Source organism: Arabidopsis lyrata (assembly GCF_000004255.2).
Source record: "Arabidopsis lyrata subsp. lyrata unplaced genomic scaffold ARALYscaffold_8, whole genome shotgun sequence".
In the NCBI taxonomy this organism is placed as follows: domain Eukaryota; kingdom Viridiplantae; phylum Streptophyta; class Magnoliopsida; order Brassicales; family Brassicaceae; genus Arabidopsis; species Arabidopsis lyrata.
The window spans coordinates 6431266-6452001 of record NW_003302548.1 but is presented as its reverse complement, the minus strand read 5'-3'; the positions used below and the strand labels follow the sequence as shown (position 1 = coordinate 6452001).

Below are 20736 nucleotides of genomic sequence, written 5' to 3'. Positions count from 1 at the left end.
ACCGGTTGCCTCGCTCCGCTGCAAGTTGTAAGAGAATTGGGCAATGTCTAGCAACTTAGCCCAATCTTCTTGGGTTGCACTCACGAAGTGGAGAAGGTAACATTCCAAGGCAAAGAATTCGCCCATTCCGTCTGACCATCCTTTTGTGGATGAAAACTTGTCGAGAAACTTAATCTCGTCCTGAGGGTTTTGAACAACTCCATCCAAAGCTTTCTGGTAAATCGTGGATCATGATCACTAACGATGTTCTTCGGTAGGCCCCATAGCTTCACAATATTTTTAAAGAATGTTCGAGCGGCCTCCGCCACGGTGCAGTCTCTAGGACAAGCGATAAACGTTTCATACTTAAAAAATGGGTCGATCAACACCATGATTGACCCAAACTTCTCAGAATCTGGCAATGCGCTTATGAAATCCAAGGAGACGGATTCCCATGGTGTCTCCGGTATGGGTAATGGTTCCAATAATCCCGCTGGTTGTTGGTTCTCCATCTTATCTTGTTGGTACACCAAACAAGTCTTTACTTAAAGCTCCACGGTATCGCACATTCGTGGCCACTAGTACACCGCTTCCACCAATGCCATCGTTCGCTTTTACCCCGGGTGTCCTGCCCATTGCGTATCGTGACATTCACGGATGATATCTCTTTGTAGGCTCCCCTATCCTAGAACATATAAGCGCCTACCATTGGTGTAAAGTAGGCCATCTTCTATCCAGAAACAGAGAGCCTTCCCCTCTTTCGCCAACTTCATCAATTCCTTGGCAATAGTGTTGTGATCAATCCCCTCCTGGACATAACTTAGGATTGTCACTCGACTTGACTAACGGCCGCGAGCTCGGCCTTTCGACTTAGTGCATCCGCCACAACGTTTGCTTTTCCTGGCTTATACTCCAAACTACAGTCAAACTCAACCAAGAAATCTTGCCAACAGGCTTGATTTGGTGACAATTTCCTTTGAGTTTGGAAATAGCTCATTGCCACATTATCCGTCTTGATGGAGAAATGGGACCCCAGGAGGTAATTTTGCCAAACACGCAAGCAATGAATAACAGCCGTCATTTCTTTCTTTTGAACTGTGTAACGCCTCTCCGTGTCATTGAGCTTACGGCTTTCAAAGGCTATTGGATGTTCCCCCAAGATAAGAACTCCACCAATGGCATAATCGGAGGCATCAGTTTGTACCTCAAATAGTTGGCTGAAGTCCGGAAAGGCAAGGACGGGTTTTCTGCTAACTGCCATTTTAAGCCCTTCGAAAGCTTCTCTACACTGATCCGACAACTCTCATGTCAATGATGATGCCTTTATTGAGTATCCTTTGATGAACCGCCAATAGTAATTAAAGAGCCCAAGGAAAGACCGTAACTCAGGTACCATGGTTGGCGCCTCCCAGTCCGTGATTGCGGTCACCTTAGCATCGTCTATTTTGAGCTTCCAACGCCCAATGACATGCCCCAAGAAATGTACTTCCTTTGTGGCAAACGTACATTTCTCCTGCTTCACGTACAACTAGTTCTCGCGTAGAACCTAAAACACCTTCTTCAAGTGTTCGACATGCTTCTCCATGGAGTTAGAATAAATGACGATATCATCGAGATATGCCACTACAAACCGATCTAAGTAGCGCTGAAAAATCTGGTTCGTGAGCGTGCAGAATGTGGCTGGTGTGTTGGTAAGGCCAAAAGGCATTCCTAGCCACTCAAACGAACCATACCGAGTAACACACGCTGTCTTCGGCTCATTTCCTTATGCTATCCGAACCTGATAATAACTCTTTTGTAGATCCATCTTGGTGTAGACCTTAGCACCTCCAAGTCTATCGAACAAGTAGGCGATTAAAGGAATCAGGTAATAATTTTTGATAGTTACCTTGTTAAGTGCTCCATTGTCCACACACATCCGTAAAGATCTATCATGTTTCTTTTGGAACAACACCAGTGCGCCGTAAGGAGCCATCGATGGTCTCAACATTCCGGTAGAAAGTAGCTCATCAAGTTGTTCCGAAGCTCTGTGAGTTCGGAAGGAGCCATGAGGTATGGGGCCATCACATGTGGTTTGGCTCCCACTTCCAACTTGATCTGATGGTCCACCTTTCTCCTAGGTGGTAGTTTCTCTGGCAACTTACGCGACATTACATCCTTATTTTTCTCAAGGACTTTCTCAATCAAAAGTGGGATGATACTTCTCCAAATCCGTCATCCAACTTCAAAAACACTAGGTAAGTTGGGTCACCCTTCTTCATGCCTCTTGAGAGCTGCATTACCGAGAGTTACCGAACTTCACGATCCTCCTTACTCTTAGCTTCCACAGTGAACCTTTTTCAAAGATGCACACCGTACTAACTGCATGCATAGGTATTGCCGACACTTGTCTTTGAAATTCCAGCCCAAGTACCACCTTGAAGTCATCCATAGACACTACTGAGAAGTTCATCATCCCCTTCCAAGCCCCAATACTATGCTCCATGCCTTTTCCAACACCATGGAGTGGTTGAGCTTTAGCATTCACCGATTTCAATCAACCATCACCCTTCGTCCATGTTAGACCGAGCCTCCTAGCTTCTCCCTCGGACACAAAGTTATGAGTAGCACCCGTGTCCACCATCGCTTGAGTTGCCCGTCCATTGAAATAGATATCAACGTACATCAAACCCTTGCTCTTTGCCTTAGACGTTGTTGTGGTAGTCTTAAGATCATTGAGTAACTGCAAGAATCCGATCATGCCCGTCTCTTCTTGGACATCCACCTCTGCTTTCTCAAGGAAAGCGTATAACGACCCAAGTTTTAGAAAATCCCTCGCAGTGTGGGATCCTTTGCACACATAACACCCACTTCACAGGACAAAAGAGCGTTTCTTCACCTCATACTCTTCCGCCCAAAGTCTTCTCTTGACTCTGAGGGTAAGTCAATGTTGGCTGGTCCCTCCTCTCTCGATTACTCCTAGGCACCACCCTCTCATTCTTCTTGTAGACTTCAGATTGATTTTGAATGACAAAATCGGAAAGAGATTCTGCCGCAGCAATCGCCTCATCCACTGACTTCACACCGCACCGCTGCAACTCTTCCCTTGCCTATCCTTGGAGTCCATCGATAAAATGGAATACCAAATCTTGATCGGACAGGTTTGGAATCTGCAACATAAGGGTAGTGAAATCCTTCACATACTCTCGCATCGTACCCTTTTGCCGGAGTTCCTTCAGCTTCTTCCGTGCTTCATAGACAACATTCTTGGGGTAGAATTGGCGCTTGAGTTCGTTCTTGAACTCCTCCTAAGTGTCCACCAGACAAGTGTCCTGTTCAATGTCTGCATGACGCCTCTACCACCATAGCATGGCCGTGTCTGTCAAGTAGGATGTGAACACCTTGATCTTTGCAATCTCGTCTCCAAGCCCGAGATTATCAAAGTATTGCTCCATTTGTCATAGAAAATTCTCAACTTTCTAGGCGTCTCTAGAAATGTAAGATCTTCTTGCATCGCCTCGATGCTCACTTGCAATTCTTTGAGTGCCCCCATCACTTTTCCTTTTAGTTTGACGAACGGCTCCTCAAATCTGTCCAAGTTCTCCTTAACTCCACCGATCTCGGTGAACACCTTATTCTCGAGTTCGGTGGTAGAGTGCTCAACACGCTCGAGTCTCTCGCTCACCGCAGCACCCAAGGATCCAAGCTCATCTTGAAATTTACTCGTGTCGCGCTTCCTCTTCGGCACGTTTGCAACGAAAGCCTCCTGCTTATCAATGTTGATGCCGTTGAAACATCCGGTAACATCTTCCTCGTTACGACCCACCATCTTTCAGTATCTTGCTTGCCTTTTATCGAACCTAGCTCTAATACCAAGTATCGCAGACTTAATCTTTTGGGATCAAACCGTGCAGCCCTAGACTCTCTTTACCTCGAGCAAATAGACTAGGCAGCCTAACTCTCTAAGAAACCTGACCCTTTGTGAGAAAAAAACTCGAAAATAGTGAAAAACTCCGGAAAAGACAATAGAATACTGAATTGCTCTAATATTGATAAAAACGCTCGATGATTTACAAATGAGGGATCTCACCCCTATTTATACAAAAACACCTCCTTAATGGACGGTGGAGATTAAAGCGATCTTACGGCCCATATTGAAGATATGACCTTGATTAGCAAGATCCTAATAAATACGACGGATTTATAGGGATATTTCTTGGGGATAAAGTCTAGAAAAATATCCTCCAAGTCTTTCCATAAAATATGTAGTGTATCCTTGTGGTCTGGTGCAGAGGTATTTTGAAGAGAATGAGCCGTGACAACATGGTAAATAAATTTTGTTTTCTTGTTTTAATATATAAATATTTTAAAGTAGAAATCATATTACTTCTCTCTATATGTAGGTTCCGTTATTCTAAAAATGGCATATCCAAATCCATTTTACGGATGTTGCACGGGATGCTCAAACATCCGTATCCGACGTACAATGATATGCCTGGCAACGATCGAGAGCTTTGGTTTAGGACTTTCGCAGTAATACATTTATTATTACGTACCTTTATTTTGTATTTTTTATACTAACATAATTCTTTTGATTTGTAGCATGAATTCAATTGGGATATTGTCCACGCACCCCTTATCCGTGTCGCGTTTCACAATTATGCTTCATCAAAATTTGGAGACCACATGAACATTTGGAAGGGAAAGTGGGTGGCAGGCAAGGAGTGTCCAAAAGGGTTGAACCCAGACATATGGCTTGGCTTAAAAGAGTATTGGGTGTTGTCGGATACTGCTCGTATCGTGGAAACCAACAAAAAAAAACCAGAAGAGCCAACGAGGTGGCAAAGGTCTAGCGGTGGACAATGCGGGTTCGACGAGCTTCTTCAGCCGTGTATACGAATTGGTTAGTCTTTTACTTTTATTTGATTTCATGTTTTATTTTAAAATTAACTTTTTTTTATTTGATTTATAGACGGAGAAGAACGGAGGTATAGAACCTGATTTTATAGAAATCATTGAGGATACACACACCAACAAGAAAACCGGATTAATAAAAGACGGTTACATCACAGGCCTCGTTTAGATGTTGAAGAAAAGGAAGACGGAGTGCCTCACGCAGCTTTCTCAAAATGATGATGGTTCCTCGTCAGCCAACGTCTTTGTCTGAGAAAAGATCAACTGCATGGTTCTTGAGGTAAGATTTGTTTTCTAACTTACATTTTTTATATAAATTTTAAAGTTACTAACAATTGTTATATACAAATTCAGAAAACTCCATTAAACTAAGGTCGTGTGGTGGGGTTAAGTAGCCTAAACCAAAGCATCGAATGTTCTTATTCCGGTCCATCACGGGATTCTGAGATCTTTGCAGAGCTTGAAGAAAAAGACAAGGAGATCTTAGCATTGAAAGAGCAAAACAAGAAGATTCTTGACTTCATGTGTTCCTAATTTTCCGATTTTCCCGATGATTTATAAATGCTTTTGTTTTAATTTAATTTTGTTGTTTTGGTAAACAATTTTCTTTTCTTTTGTTGGATAATATATGCACTTTTCAAATATTTATTTACTAAAGTTTTTAAGGACATTGAGTTGGAAGATTGGAGACTAATGAGTAACTATCAAAGGGTATCCAACTTTAAGAAAAGGGCAAGTGTTTTCAAACTCCATGGAGAGAATAGTCAGAAAACAAGGGATGGTTTAGTTATTGGAGCTGACTACACTCTTCGAGAGGGAAGGTAGTCACGAAAGAGGAGTTTATGAGGCAGAGGTTAAGGTCGTGGTCGATAAATACAAGAAGGTATTCGAGTTGCCAAGATGTTTACTAGCTGCTAGGAACAGGGAACACGCTATAACTCTTCAAGAAGGTACCACACCCATAAATTATCGCCCATACCGGTACTCCTTCTTACAGAAGAATGAGATAGAGAGACTTTTACATGAGATGTTGGAAACACGGGTCATACAGCCAAGTATCAGCCCTTACTTCAGTCCAATGATGTTAGTGAAGAAAAAGGATGGAGGCTGGAGGTTCTGCGTGGATTACAGGGCCCTAAATAAAGTCACCATACCAGATAGATATCCAGTGCCAGTTATAGAAGAGTTACTGGATGTATTAAAGGGAGCAAGGGTATTCTCAAAGCTGGATTTAAAATCTGGGTTCCATCAGATTAGAGTGAAGAGTTGTGATGTGGAAAAGACAGCTTTTAAAACACATCAAGGTCACTATGAGTTCTTAATGATGCCCTTTGGGCTTACTAACGCCCCCTCAACATTCCAAAGTGTGATGAATGATATGTTCCGTCCCCACCTAAGAAGATTTGTGTTGGTGTTTTTTGACGATGTGCTAATCTATAGCACTAACTTGGAGACCCATTTGAAGCACCTAGAAGTCGTCCTGCAGCTGCTTAGTCACAATCAGTTCTATGTGAATGCAAAAAAATGTTTTTTTGGTCTCACAGAGATAGCTTACTTTAGGTATGTCATTTCAAGGAATAGGGTACCGGCTGATCACCATAGTTAGATTCACCCTCATGACTCCATGTTTCTATTTCTACACCATGTGACTCGTCTTCCCTTAAACTGATTTGTGAATCAGTTTCCTCTTGGCGATCTCCCTCTTGATAAGAGTATGGTATCTCACACCATGGTCTTTCTTGTGTGTAAGATTCTACGAACTGGTCTGGTTCTCCATCGTGATTGAAGCCCTCATCTCCGTGACTGATTTGAGTTTCTCCATTCGGCAAGTCTTCTTCTAAACTGAATTGGGATTCAGTTTCTTCTTCTCCTTCGAAAGCACCTTCTGAATTCGTCTCTTCATACCAAGGCTCTTCATCACGTTCATCTACTTCTTCTAGACTGATTTTATAATTAGTTTCTCCTTCCCAAGAGCCATAGTCGTAATCTTCTTCTCCACTCCATGACGGGTTAGATTCTTGTCCCCAATCAACTTCTGAAGTGTTGTATTCACTCCTCTCATCTTCATACTCCATAGTTTCTGGTTTATGTGAGAACCTAGCAAAAGAAGAATAATAGAGAATTCAGAATCGTCTTCAACGCTTAGCCAAAAAGCAATAGATAAGGGAATAACAAATAAATTAGGCCTGGGAATTTGACCCGATCGGTTTATTCGGGTTCGGTTTCTCGGTTTTTCGGTTAATTTGGAAATTGAAAGCTATTCCGAATCGAACCGACTAAGATTTCGGTTCGGTTCGGTTCGGAAACGGTTTTCTCGGTTACTGCAATTCGGATACTCGGTTATTGTTTTAATGGGAAAAAAAAAAAAAAAAAACAGATTCGGCCCATGTTTTAAGTAAATAGTTGGGCCAAGCCCAGAAAATAATGTGCCAACAAAGTAATGAAACGTGTGTTTCATCACCCACCCCTTATTCAACCCTAATGTTCTTCGCCGTCGGCTCGACTATCGGGAAATCAAAGCCAAAGTTGTAAGTTTTCTCTTTAACCTCGGATCTTTTGATAAGGAGGAGGAAGAAGAAGCAAGAAAAAGATCTCTGACGTACTTCAAGCGGATTTGAAGCTCTATGGGTTACATCCGACCTACTTCAAGCGCCGGAATAATAGCTTTAGATCTCTGACGTCTCTTGATTCTTCTGTTGATGGTTTTGGGAAGTCTTTAATTGTTATTTTCTTTGCTTATCTTGCTCCAGTCAAAGTTGGAGAAGAAGAAAAAGAGAAGAGCTCGAAGAAGAAGAGGAGATTTGAAGAAGGAGAAGAGAAGAGATACCATAGTTTGGTTAGGTTGTAATTTTCTCGGTTAACCGTTCGGTTCTCCCAAACCGAACCGAAAATCTCGGTTAACCGAAACAATTTTAAAATCCCACCGATCGGTTATGATCAATTAACAATAACCGAACCGATTTGCCCAAACCTCGGTTCGGTTCGGTTCGGACAAATCGGTTCGGTTCAGATTCCCAGGCCTAAAATAAATGGTAAACGAATATTGAAACCCCTTTTTTTCACTAAATACGAAAATTATATTTAAAAAAAATGGAAAAGCAATTTTTATTTTTGTTTTCTGATTTTATAACACGAAAAGTTCAAAAATAATTAAAAATAACCAAAAATATGATTTTTATGGCTTTTTCTTTAATAAATCGGAAATAAATAGTAAAACAAAGCAATCAAATTTTTTTTTTATTTTTTTTATTATGAAGGTACTGAAGCAAATAAATAAGAACAAAGCAAGAAACAAATTTTTATTTTTATTTTGAATTTTATAAAAATTAAACAACAAAAACTGAAAATAGAAATAGATATAGGTTGAAGAGATATAACCTTGGAAGATAGGAGCTTTTGAAGCTCTGATATCAAATGATATAAGATTGGAACCAATCCAACTTATGATCACTCAATGATCAAGAGATTCCAAGCTTAACTTGCGGAAGGTGGAATTCACGAGCTGGCTATAACGCACTCTCTCGTGAATCAAGGGATGGAACGATGGATAGATGCGATTGACTCACTCAATCAATGAACAAACCAGAAGTTTGAATCACTCAAACAACTTGATTTGCAGACTCAAAAGAACTTAATTGACTCACTCAAATAAGAACTAATGAAAGGAAACACAAAGAATTCACAACTTTGTGGAAGAAAAGAAAACAATGTTTTTTATGAACTTTAAAATCTCGATTAGGGTCCATGGTACAATTGTGTTATATGAGCTTTATAGGCTCGTCTACAGGACCTACAAACGGTCATTAGCAAATATAGAAGCTAAATTATTCTAAAATAATGACAAAAGTTAAAGCAAATGTCGCCAACAAAGGAAATGAGCCGTTGGAGCTTGAATGCTAGGTGTGAATGCGCCAGAATTGGAAAGTGCTTGTATCTTGATATCTTCTTCACATATCCACGTTCTAAGAGCCTCTGGTTCATGGAGAGTCTCCCAAAAGTCGTGGTCTTCCTTGGTTTAAATGTATTTAGCTGTTGGAGTGCATGGAAGGCAATTGAGTCTAGATATGGAAAGTCTTGGTGTATGAATGGCCAAGATGGAATCCACTTAATCCAATGGCTGAGAATGAAACTTGAGGTGATATTAGAAGCTTCTAGTTGTATTAGAAACTTTTCTGGACGCCAAAGTTTGGTTTGCAAGTGACTAAACCCGTCAGCTTCCAAATAAGGCAAGCCGAGAATATTCTGGTTTAGAAAATTAATATCTTCTTGATTCCAATTCGACGAACTCCTCTGATGAGTCAAGAATGTAGTAAAATTTACTCCATAGCTTAGATCCCTCTGGTCTTGTTGGAAAGCTCCAATGAACCCGTATATGTCCAAATCGGATAAGCTGGGAATCATCCGATTTGTAAATTGAATAACTCCTTCGTGAAAACTCCTTTTGGGCTGATTCTTCTTCGAGGGGTTGTGTAGATGAGCTGAGAATATTTTCCAAGTGGTTTCCTGCCTTGAATCTTTGTAGTTGAGCTGATATGGTTCACGCAATGAACGTATGTCCTTCTCGGGTCTGATTCGCATAGTGCATCCAATTTGAATGAGCTTTGGTTCAGTTTCTGGTGTGATGACCGCATCATTGGGGTACAAGCCTGGAGTGCAGAACAGGGTGGCTGATGCATTGTCAAGAAAACTACCAATGGCTGAGTTGCAACAGATTAGCTTAGTGGTGCCACTATCCTTGGTTAAAGAAGAACTCAAGGAGCAAGTAAAAGCTGATCCTTGTTATGGGCCACTGATCCTCAAATTGGAGAAAAATGAAGAGGTCCAGAATGGTTACAAATTGGAGCAAGGGATGACAAAGATGGGCGACTGGTTGTTCCATCAAACTCATCAGTGATTCCAAAGTTGTTGGAGCAATTTCACTCTAGTGCCATAGGAGGGCATGAAGGTGCACTGAAAAATTATAAGAGGTTGCTGCATGAGGTTTACTAGAGAGGAATGAGAAAGGATGTGATGAATTTAATTACCCTCTGCCAGGAGTGTCAAGAGAATAAATATGCCACCACTTCACCCGTAGGACTTTTGTCCCGTCTACCATTTTCGCAACAAGTTTAGACCAATGTAAGTATGGACTTTATAGAGGGACTACCCTTTTCTAAAGGGTTTAACTCCATCTTGGTAGTGGTTGACAGACTCAACAATAACAACCATTTCTTTCCCCTGAAACATCCATTTACTACAAAGATTATTGCCGAAGCTTACATCAGAGAGATAGTGAGGTCACATGAGTTCCCAGAGACTGTGGTGTCGGACCGTGATAAGGTATTTCTCAATCACTTTTGGACAGAATTATTTAAATTTCAGGGTGTTGCGATGCATAGAAGTTTTGCTTACCACCCTCAGACTGATGGCCAGACAGAGGTAGTGAACCGCTGCCTTGAAACGTACTTAAGATGCTTCACCAATAGGAACCAACCAAGTGGTCTCAATGGTTGCCCTAGACAGAGTACTGCTACAACACCTCTTACCATTTCTCTATCCAGAACACACCATTCTTTGTTGTCTATGGAAGAGAACCTCCAAATCTACTGCGGTATGGAGATGTTCCAACTGCCAATGCCAATGTAGAGGAGCTATTGAAGGATTGAGACAGTTTGTTGTTGGAGCTGAGGGAGAACCTGGAAGTTCCTCAAGCCAAAATGCAGAAGGAGGCTAACAAGCACAAGAAAAATGTAGAGTTTGCGGTAGGCGACAAGGTGCATCTGAAGATGCGCCGATATCGACAAGTGACTATGGCCAGAAGGAGAAACGAGAAGCTTTCCCAGAGGTATTTTGGTCCTGATCAGGTCATTGCTCGTGTAGGTAGGGTGGCATACAAGCTGGAGTTGCCTCTTGGAAGCAGGATCCATTCGGTCTTCCATGTGTCACAATTAGAGGCAGGTTTACCAACCTCTCAAGTGGCAGAGGACATTCTACATATCTTGACGCAGTCACTAGAATGGGATACAGAACCAGAAGAGTTGTTGGACTATCGACAATCAGAGAAAGGTGAGACTAAGGTAAGGGTACAATGGAAAGTTTTGCCTTCTTTTGAATAGACGTGGGAACCATTGTCTGTTTTGCTAAACCAGTTTCTAGATTGTAACCTTGAGGACAAGGTTATTTCATTACGCGGAAATACTGATAGGTTGCACGTACCTATCACCTTCATGAGAAAGAAAGCCATATCAACAGGGCCGGTCCTAGAATTTCAGTGGCCTAAAGCATAATTTTAAAAGTATGGCTTTGAAAATAAAATAAAATAAACAAAAATTAATAACACAACAAAAAATGACAAAAAAACCAACTATGGAGACTCGAAACTGGGAGGGATTCAATATATTCAACAATTGTCAAGCCACTAGACTGTTAAGACTTTTCAAAATGTGGCCTCTTTTTTTGCTTTATATTATGTGGCCTAAAGCATAATGCTTTACTTGCCTTATGGACGGGCCGGGCCTGCATATCAAAAGGGAGAAGAGCTCGTAATTGCTCGCAGAAGGAAGAGAAAAGTGGCTAAGAGTCTTTGTTGGAGATGAAGTGTCAAAACCTCTAAATGAAAGAGAGTATTCTCTTTTATCTTAAATAATCTCAATACAATACGTTATCGTTTTCTTAAACTAATCAGATACCAAGTGTATTAAAAAGAACAATACTCATTTTTTGGGTTTTTTATCGAATGAAATAATAAACAACTCATTTCTACTATCTTCTTCTCTTCTCTCTTTCTCATCTTCGTTTTCTTCTGTCCTTCTTTTTGTTCTTTAATCTTTGTTACCGCTTCGGTCCTAACAAAGCTTAATAACAAAAATCTCTCTTTATTTTTATTTTGGGAAAAAACCCGAAAAACCCGCCATCTAATTTTTTTTGGCCGTTTAATACATGTAGTATTAAATTTGGAATAAAAATACCTTAGTTACTTTTGGTTGCCTTTTAAAACCTTCGTTTTTTAAAAATTGGTAAAATCATACCTCTGAGTTAACGACTGTTAACTTTGCTAACGGAAGCATTAACTGCGGTTAAAACTTAACCCATGGTGTTTAAGTAAGTATATATATATATATATATATATATATATATATATATATATATATATCTCTTTTCAAAATTGTATGAATATATTGTCTTAGTTAGATGGTTAAACGTTTGATGACTACCCTAGTGAACCTGGGTTCGATGTCTCCCTTCGTCTTTTTTCAAACGTTTTTAATTTTTTCTTTAATTTTTTTTTCTTTAATTTTTTTTCCCCACAGCCAGAGAAATCTCGCTGCTCCTGGGAAACAACTGGTGCTTTTTTTTTTTTTGGGCAAAGATGGGAGATTTGGGCTCAATCGAAAGCGTTTATGGTCACGGGGTCGAATTCGGATCTGGTTCTGATTGGCGGGGTTCTTCTCCTCAGGACGTCATCAAACTTGTTGGTGTCGGATCCCGCACCAGAAGTCCGAGACCAACCAAAGATTGCCACGTAGTCAAGATAATGGCCCATAAAGGATAAAGCCTATTGGACCCGTGAGCCGAAGGAATGGTCGAAGTGGCTATCACCACTTCGAGAATCCGAAGTGACTGCGCTTCGACATGAGTTCGGTGTAGAAGACACGGGTAAGTCGGTTCAAGAACACTTGTGGCAAAAGGCGAGGCCCATGAAGATCAGAGTCAACTCAAATTCAAACGTTAAGCATTAAAGTCAAAGATCAAAACGGACGCATTTAAGAGAGAATAATTGTATTTAATTAGCCATTTAAATGTCGTTTTTCTATGTATAAATATAAAGGCCAATGGCCATGTAAAGGGGACCTTTTTCTTCGAAGCAAGAAATACTATAGCAATTTTTGTAGCAATTCATAAGCTTTTTACATTCTTATTTTTTGTCCCTCAAGAATAATCTTCCCTATTAACAAAAATACTTGAGTGTGTGAATCCGACATCCACATTTTGGCGCTGTCTGTGGGGAAAGAGGATTCTTGAGTGGTCAGATTTTTCTTTACTATATTCCCGAGATAAGCAGCAATATCCGGAGGAGACGCCGTTGAGACATCATTGGCCGAAACCCTCAAAGCTATGCAGCAAACCATGTCGGACATATCACAAAAGTTCTCGGATGTGGAAAAGGCTGTCGATACGTTGCAAACATCCCAGGTATCTCTTAGTCAAAACGTCAATACTATACAAACTCGTGTTCGCTCTTTAAGTGCATGAAATCCTGTGGGAATCCGAAGGAGGATACTCAACTCGCCAAGTTCCGTTGCGCGAAATGAAACCAGCGGACAAACAACTCCTGGTACTACTAATAATGTAGTTCAGCCATTGGATGGAGAGGCACAGCTCGAAGATGAAGCTCAACTTGCAGATCAGTACGAGCAGGAAAACCTCGACCAGTTCGAGACTATGAGGAAGGTTAGCCAAGAACTAAAAGAAATGAAGTCAAAGTTCCATCAGGCTACAAGTTCGGAGCCGGATATCAATCGAGTCATTGAAGAAGCTAGGCGAACACCTTTCATCTCGCGAATCGCGAGTTTGAGAATCGAAGATTCCCGGAAGCTCAAGTTGGACCCTTACAGCGGATTGGAGGATCCAAAGAGCTATCTCGCAGCTTTTCTGATCGCTGCTGGAAGAGTCGAATTGGATGAAGCTGATGAGGATGCAGGTTACTGCAAGCTTTTTTCGGAAAACCTATGCGGCCAAGCTTTAATGTGGTTCACCCAATTAGAGCCGGGTTCGATCAGCAATTTCGACGAACTATCAGCTGTATTCTTAAAGCAATATTCCATCCTTATGGATAAAAGCGTTTCGGATGCCGATCTTTGGAACTTATCACAAGGATCAAATGAATCACTTCGAGTTTTCATCACCAAGTTCAAAGGAGTGCTGTCAAAGCTCCCAAGAATCTCACAACAATCAGCTTTATCTGCCTTACGAAAAGGATTGCGACATGATTCAAGATTTAAAGAAGATTTAATACTTCATAAACCAGACAAAATTCAGGATACACTCTTCCGCGCAAACAACTGGATGGAGGTAGAGGACGAAAAAGAAAGTTTTGCCAAAAGAAATAAGCAAGAGAAGCCGGCAATCACCGTCCCTACCAAAAAGTTTGAACCCAGGGAGAACAAAGGACCAAAGAAATTTGGGTCGCAACCCTTCAACAGTACCGTCGGAAAGCAATTCCAAGGGAAAGGAAGATCAAACACTTGGGTCCGTGATGAAAGTTTATATTGCGACATTCATAAAGTGACCGGACATTTAACCAAGGATTGTAGCATTCTTAAAAGGCACCTCGCAGAGCTTTGGGCCAGTGGAGATCTTTCCAAATTCGATATAAAAGATTTTGTGAAGGAATACCACGAAGCAAAGGAAAATTCCAAAGATCAAAATTCCAAAAGACCAAGGTTAACCAACGAGGAAGAACCAAGGAATTCTAAGGGTAAGATCAATGTTATTCTAGGAGGTTCCAAATTTTGTCGAGAATCGATAAGTTCCATCAAGAAACATAGACGAAATGTCCTACTCAAAGCAAGCTTGAGCGAAGAAGTCGATTTTCAAGGTGCATCAATATCATTTAATGAAGAAGAAACGCGGCACCTCGAAAGACCTCAAGATGATGCTCTAGTCATTACCCTTGACGTTGACAACTTCGAAGTGTCAAGGATCCTTATAGATACAGGCAGTTCGGTCGACTTGATCTTTTTAAGTACTTTAGAAAGAATGGGAATTAGTCGGGCGGACATAGTGGGGCCTCTGTCCCTATTAGTTGCATTCACAAGTGAGTCAGCCATGTCTCTCGGGACAATCAAGCTACCGGTCCTTGCCAAAAAGGTATCAAAGATCATGGACTTCGTTGTCTTCGATAAGCCCGCAGCTTACAACATCATCCTCGGGACTCCCTGGATCTATCAAATGAAAGCAGTCCCCTTTACATATCATCAATGTATCAAATTTCCAACATCAAGAGGAGTGGAAACAATTCGGAGAGATCAAGAAGCTTCACGGACGTGTTATCTAGCTAGCCACCGTATGAAGATTCAATAGCAATTAACGAAGCCCGCAAAAGAGGGACTAAGAACAAAATTTCCTAGCGGGCAGAAAAAAGATGATATAGTAATTGAAGTGGTGTTGGAAGAAGACAAACCGGACCGGAAAATTCGAATTGGGACAACTTTGACTGGCCAAATAAAAGAAGCTTTGATCGAACTTTTGAGAAAAAACATAACATCATTCCCATGGTCTGCAGCAGATATGCCCGGCATAGATCCAAGCATAATTTGTCATGAACTGAACGTGGATCCAAGCTTCAAGCCGGTGAAACAAAAAAGAAGAAAGCTCGGAGTGGAGCGAGCAAAAATAGTAAATGACGAAGTAGATAAACTTTTGAAAATAGGGTCCATAAGAGAAGTGCAATACCCGGAGTGGGTAGCAAACACTGTCGTTGTCAAGAAGAAGAATGGAAAAGATAGGGTTTGCATCGACTTCACAGACCTCAATAAAGCATGTCCTAAAGACAGTTTCCCGCTCCCACATATAGATCGACTTGTAGAGTCCACCGCTGGGAACGAGCTGTTAACATTCATGGACGCCTTCTCGGGTTATAATCAAATAATGATGAACCCCGAAGACCAAGAAAAAACATCATTTATCACTGATAGAAGTATCTATTGTTACAAAGTGATGCCTTTTGGTTTGAAAAATGCAGGAGCAACTTATCAACGGTTGGTTAACAAAATGTTCCATAATCATCTCGGGAAGACAATGGAAGTCTACATAGATAATATGTTGGTTAAGTCATTAAAGACAGAGGATCACATTAAGCATTTAGAGGAATGTTTTGATATTCTCAATAAATATCAAATGAAGCTGAACCCGGCGAAGTGCACATTCGGAGTCCCATCCGGAGAATTTCTTGGCTATATTGTGATAGAAAGAGGGATTGAAGCCAATCCAAATCAAATTAACGCTTTTCTAAATATGCCATCTCCAAGAAACTTCAAGGAAGTACAACGGTTGACTGGGCAGATCGCGGCTTTGAATCGTTTTATCTCAAGATCAACAGATAAGTCGTTACCTTTCTACCAAATTCTAAAAGGAAACAAAGGATTCCTTTGGGACGAGAAGTGTGAAGAAGCTTTTGGGCAGCTTAAGGCATACTTAACCACTCCACCTATACTCTCCAAACCAGAAGCAGATGAAAGACTTTATTTGTACGTGTCAGTTTCAAACCATGCGGTTAGTGGAGTCTTGGTTCGGGAGGACCGCGGGGAACAGAAACCAATTTACTACGTAAGCAAGTCAATGACGGATCCGGAAACCAGATACACAATGATGGAAAAACTCGCACTCGCGGTGGTGACTTCGGCCCGGAAGCTGCGCCCATATTTTCAATCCCATCCGGTTGAAGTATTAACCAACCAGCCACTCCGAACAATACTTCATAGTCCAAGTCATTCCGGACGTTTGGCGAAATGGGCGGTGGAATTAAGCGAGTACGATATAGAATTCAAGAGTCGGGTCAGTATGAAGGCTCAGGTTTTAGCAGACTTCTTGACCGAGCTACCAATACCTGGAACGATAGAGCAACCAGAGAACCAAACTTGGAAATTACATGTAGATGGGTCTTCAACAAAGCAAGGATCCGGAGTGGGAATCAAGTTGGAGTCTCCAACATCAGAAATTCTAGAACAGTCATTCCGATTGTTATTCAATGCCTCCAACAACGAGGCAGAATACGAAACCCTGATTGCCGGACTTCGATTGGCACAAGGAGTTGGAGCTAAGGAAATATTGGCTTATTGCGATTCGCAGTTAGTAGTTAACCAGTTTAATGGAGACTATGAAGCCAAAGACTCAAGAATGGAAGCATCCCTCGAAGTGGTGAAGGATCTATCTAAAAATTTCTCGAAATTCGAATTAATCCGCATACCTCGGGGGGAGAATACAACTGCGGACGCACTTGCCGCATGGGCGTCAACATCAGATCTGAGTTGAAAAGAGTTATTCCAGTGGAATGCATTTCGGAGCGAAGCATTCAAGACAACAAAGAAAACCTCGTCGTTACAAGGTCTCGAGCAGCGGCACGTGACCGTGGCGAACCAGAGATCGAACCTCCGCCCAACAAATGGAGGAAGTCAAGGGGATCAACACATCTAACAAGGAATCCGTTGTCTTAAAAGAAAAATGTGATTCCAGAAACGATATTAGAAACCGAACCGTTAATCGAGGAGGACGTTCTTGAACCAAACGAACATCCCGAGCCAGAGCCACGAGTATTTCACAAGGTTGACCAAATTCCGGCTAAAGACTGGGGGGCTGACTGGAGGGAGCCAATAAAACACTACATCATGACAGGTGAGCTCCCAAAGAATAAGTGGCAGGCCAGGAAAATGAAAATCGTTAGCGCAAAATTTTGTCTATCAAAGGATGCGTTATATAGACGAGGTGTCAGTGACCCTTACCTATTATGCATTTTTGGGCCCGAAGTCGAAATCGTCATGAGCGAAGTGCATGAAGGATTATGTGGGAGTCATTCATCAGGAAGAGCTATGGCTTTTAAAGTTTAAAGAATGGGATACTATTGGCCCACTATGATCACGGATTGTGTTAAATTTGCCCAAAAATATAAGCGCTGCCAACTCCATGCACCATTGATCCATCAACCTTCGGAGTTATTCTCTTCCATCTCCTCCCCGTACCCGTTTATGAGGTGGTCAATGGACATCATTGGACCATTGCACAGATCAACTCGAGGTGTACAATATCTTTTGGTCTTGACGGACTACTTTTCGAAATGGATTGAAGCTGAGGCATATGTTGGCATCAAGGATTCGGCGGTAAAGACTTTCATTTGGAAGAATATTATATGTCGACATGGAGTTTCGTATGAAATAGTCACCGATAACGGGCCACAATTCATTTCACAAGAGTTTGATGCCTTTTGTGCGGACTGGGGAATCAAAGTCAGTTACTCTACTCCACGATATCCGCAAGGAAACGGTCAAGCTGAAGCCGCGAACAAGACGATATTGAGCAATCTCAAGAAACGATTGAATCATCTAAAGGGAGGATGGTACGAAGAACTCCAACTCGTCCTATGGGTCTATCGTACAACCCTTAGGCGACCTACCGGAGAAACTCCATTCTCTTTGGTTTATGGCATAGAGGCAGTAGTACCAACTGAACTCAACGTGCCCGGACTTCGCCGAACAGAAGCACCATTAAATGAGGAAGAAAATTCAGCAATGCTTAATGATTCACTAGATACCATAAATGAAAGGCGTGATCAAGCTTTGATTCGGATTCAGAATTACCAGCAGGCAGCAGCCCGATATTACAATTCTAAAGTTAAAAGTAGGCCGTTCTTCGTGGGAGATTATGTGTTAAGGCGTATCTTTGACAACAAAAAAGAAGAAGGTGCCGGTAAACTCGGTATTAATTGGGAAGGACCTTACATTATTACCGAAGTGGTTCGGAACTGTGTTTATAGATTGAAAGACTTAGAAGACAGGCCAGTCAAGCGACCTTGGAATGTGATCAACCTAAAGAAGTTTTATGTTTAAAGCTACATGCATTTTTTATGTACATGAACTACGGTGTGGCTTGATCCCGAAATGGGTACGTAGGCAGCTCGGAAACGAGTTCAGCTATTAATAAAAATTTGTTTTATTTCTGTATTAAAGTAAAGGTTCGGCTATGCGAACATACAAGAGATTGGAAGCAAAATATTTATTCAAACGAACAAGACAAAGTGTCGATCTTCGCACACTTCGAGTTAAGAAAACCCTCCCAGAGAGCAATGCGAGCAAATTCGGAGAAAACCCTCCCAGAGAGCAATGCGAGCAAAGTGTCGATCTTCGCACACTTGAACTCCTTGACCAGCAAGATCAAGAACTGGCATCATACAATCCGGGATACGAGCAAATTTGGAGATTCCGAGCTCAATCCACTCTCCGGGGTGAGAACTAAGGATGTGAAGATCCCTTGATATCGCAGTGACCCTGCGCTGCATTCGATGAATCTTCTTCCGAAGTTTTTTCTTTTCCAGCGATAGCTTCCTGTGTTGAATTGCGAGCACTTTGATAAAGGCCATCGCAATCTCCCGGTCTCTATCTGGGAGGTTCTTGATCAAAGCGCATGGAGCTCGGATCTGAGATCTGAAAAAGCCGCGAAGTGGAGAAGATCGTCTACTTGGAACATCTGGAACATCTTCGTCCATCATTCCGATCCTAGAGAAGTCCGGCATAGACTCCGAACATCGAAGGTTAAAATCCATATCTGCAGAAGTGAGAAGAATAGTGAGAAATAAAGGGAAGTTGAAGCTATAATTTATAGGGACTTCATGTCCCTAGCAAGCAGCAGATTCAGCCCGGAAATGGAGTGATTCGCGGCGAGATTTATGCCCTTAAATCAATCCTGCATTAAAAGACGCATCTCCGAGAATATTTGAAGAGAAAGGAAAGTTGCAAATGTTTCCATAAATAAAAAAGGGCCGAAGCCCATTATGAGTTCAAAGTGAGTGGAAAGGTTAGAGAACATTTATGGAAGAGGCTCAGGAACAGGCTCCTTCATCGCCGTTTTAGTTTTCGAAGTGGACGCCTTGTTCTTGGCGTCCACCTCGGAACAATCCCGAACGCGTTTCCGACTGGTGCTGGCCTCCTCTTCGTCTTCTTCCTCGCTATCAGATGGAACGGTATGGACCAGAGCATTCACAGGACCCGGAACTCCTCTAGCACGGAGATACATCCGAAGCATCTTCGGGATCTCAGCAACAGAATCGAAGTTCCGCCATTCCCATTGAAAGGGATCACTTTCCAAAGCCCGTATCTTCCTCTCCACCCGAGCAATGCGAGCCTCGAGTGTTTGCCTTTTGAGGCCTAGCCGCTGCCTCTCTTCACACAAGCGACGGTGTTTGTCGGCAACCTAGCATAAAGATGAATGAATAAGATGAAACAAAAAGCTTTTAATCAAAGACGACATATATTAACCTTGTCAATAAAGTCGCAAGCCTCTTTCTTCTCCTTTGAAGGAAAGTGAAAGACGGCGTGAGGGAAAAGAACGCCGGCCGGTTCAAAGCCGTCGCCGGACAAGAATAGTGGGCTGCCAGGATCAATGGGGGCTACTTTTTCGTTTTCCATTCTCGTAATATTTCTCAAGTAAGATTCTAAAATCGTATTTAAAGAAAGCTTAGAGGTAGGTAAGCCTTTATTTATAATGGTTTAGGGTTTTATCTTGGAACCATAAATCCAATAATGATAGTGTGCCCGAGTGGTTTAAACCATTTTTGGAAAATCGAGAAAAGGAAGATATTGCATTAAAGACGAGCCGTTTTCCTACTTTTAAGAAATAAGAAGGGAAAGAGCAACCGTCGCATTAACTACAAAAGTTTCTAAGGCCCAAGCCCAATAAATTTACCGAGTTTACTAAACCCGAAGTGGGGAACTCGCTTTAAGCTGAGCTCAGTTCTCGCATTCTTAAGAGAAAGGTCTGATCAGCCTAAAAAACTAAAAAGCATAACCACAAGGCCACAAAGGGTTAAAAGCGGACTTTGCAAACCCGCACATAATTTTAACCGAACCCCCTTGGGGTCAAAACATAGAAAGGTTTAAAAGCCTTCTCAGGAAAATATCTTGTTCAAAAGAAATAATAAAGCCTCCTTAGGCAAAGACAAGTTCGAAATTAAGTTTTAAAATAAATGGGACAATTCCCAATTCAAAGTGGACGCAGCCACTACGGAGTGATATCCACCTCGGACTCCGGCTCAGCAACCGAAGTTTCATTCACCTCCTTGACTGGTGCTTGGTCAGGTGGAGCTCTTGGTCCGCCCTCTACATTACAACCATCCTC

The 20736-nt window shown here is 41.7% G+C and overlaps 2 protein-coding genes across 2 annotated transcripts; both read right to left on the bottom strand.

Moving 5' to 3' along the window:
* Nucleotides 1–5550: 5550 nt before the first annotated feature.
* On the bottom strand, nt 5551–7957 carry LOC110225927. Its single transcript, XM_021016307.1, has 2 exons — nt 7476–7957; nt 5551–6969 (listed from the first exon to the last, which is right to left on the bottom strand). Exon 2 carries the CDS (start codon nt 6945–6947, stop codon nt 6438–6440), a length of 510 nt encoding a protein of 169 aa, XP_020871966.1. The 5' UTR covers nt 6948–6969; nt 7476–7957; the 3' UTR covers nt 5551–6437.
* Nucleotides 7958–18664: 10707 nt separating this feature from the next.
* Nucleotides 18665–19315, bottom strand: LOC110230317. The gene has a single exon (XM_021032862.1). The coding sequence runs from the start codon at nt 19163–19165 to the stop codon at nt 18665–18667; it is 501 nt and encodes a 166-aa protein (XP_020888521.1). The 5' UTR covers nt 19166–19315.
* Between the last annotated feature and the right edge of the window lie 1421 nt (nt 19316–20736).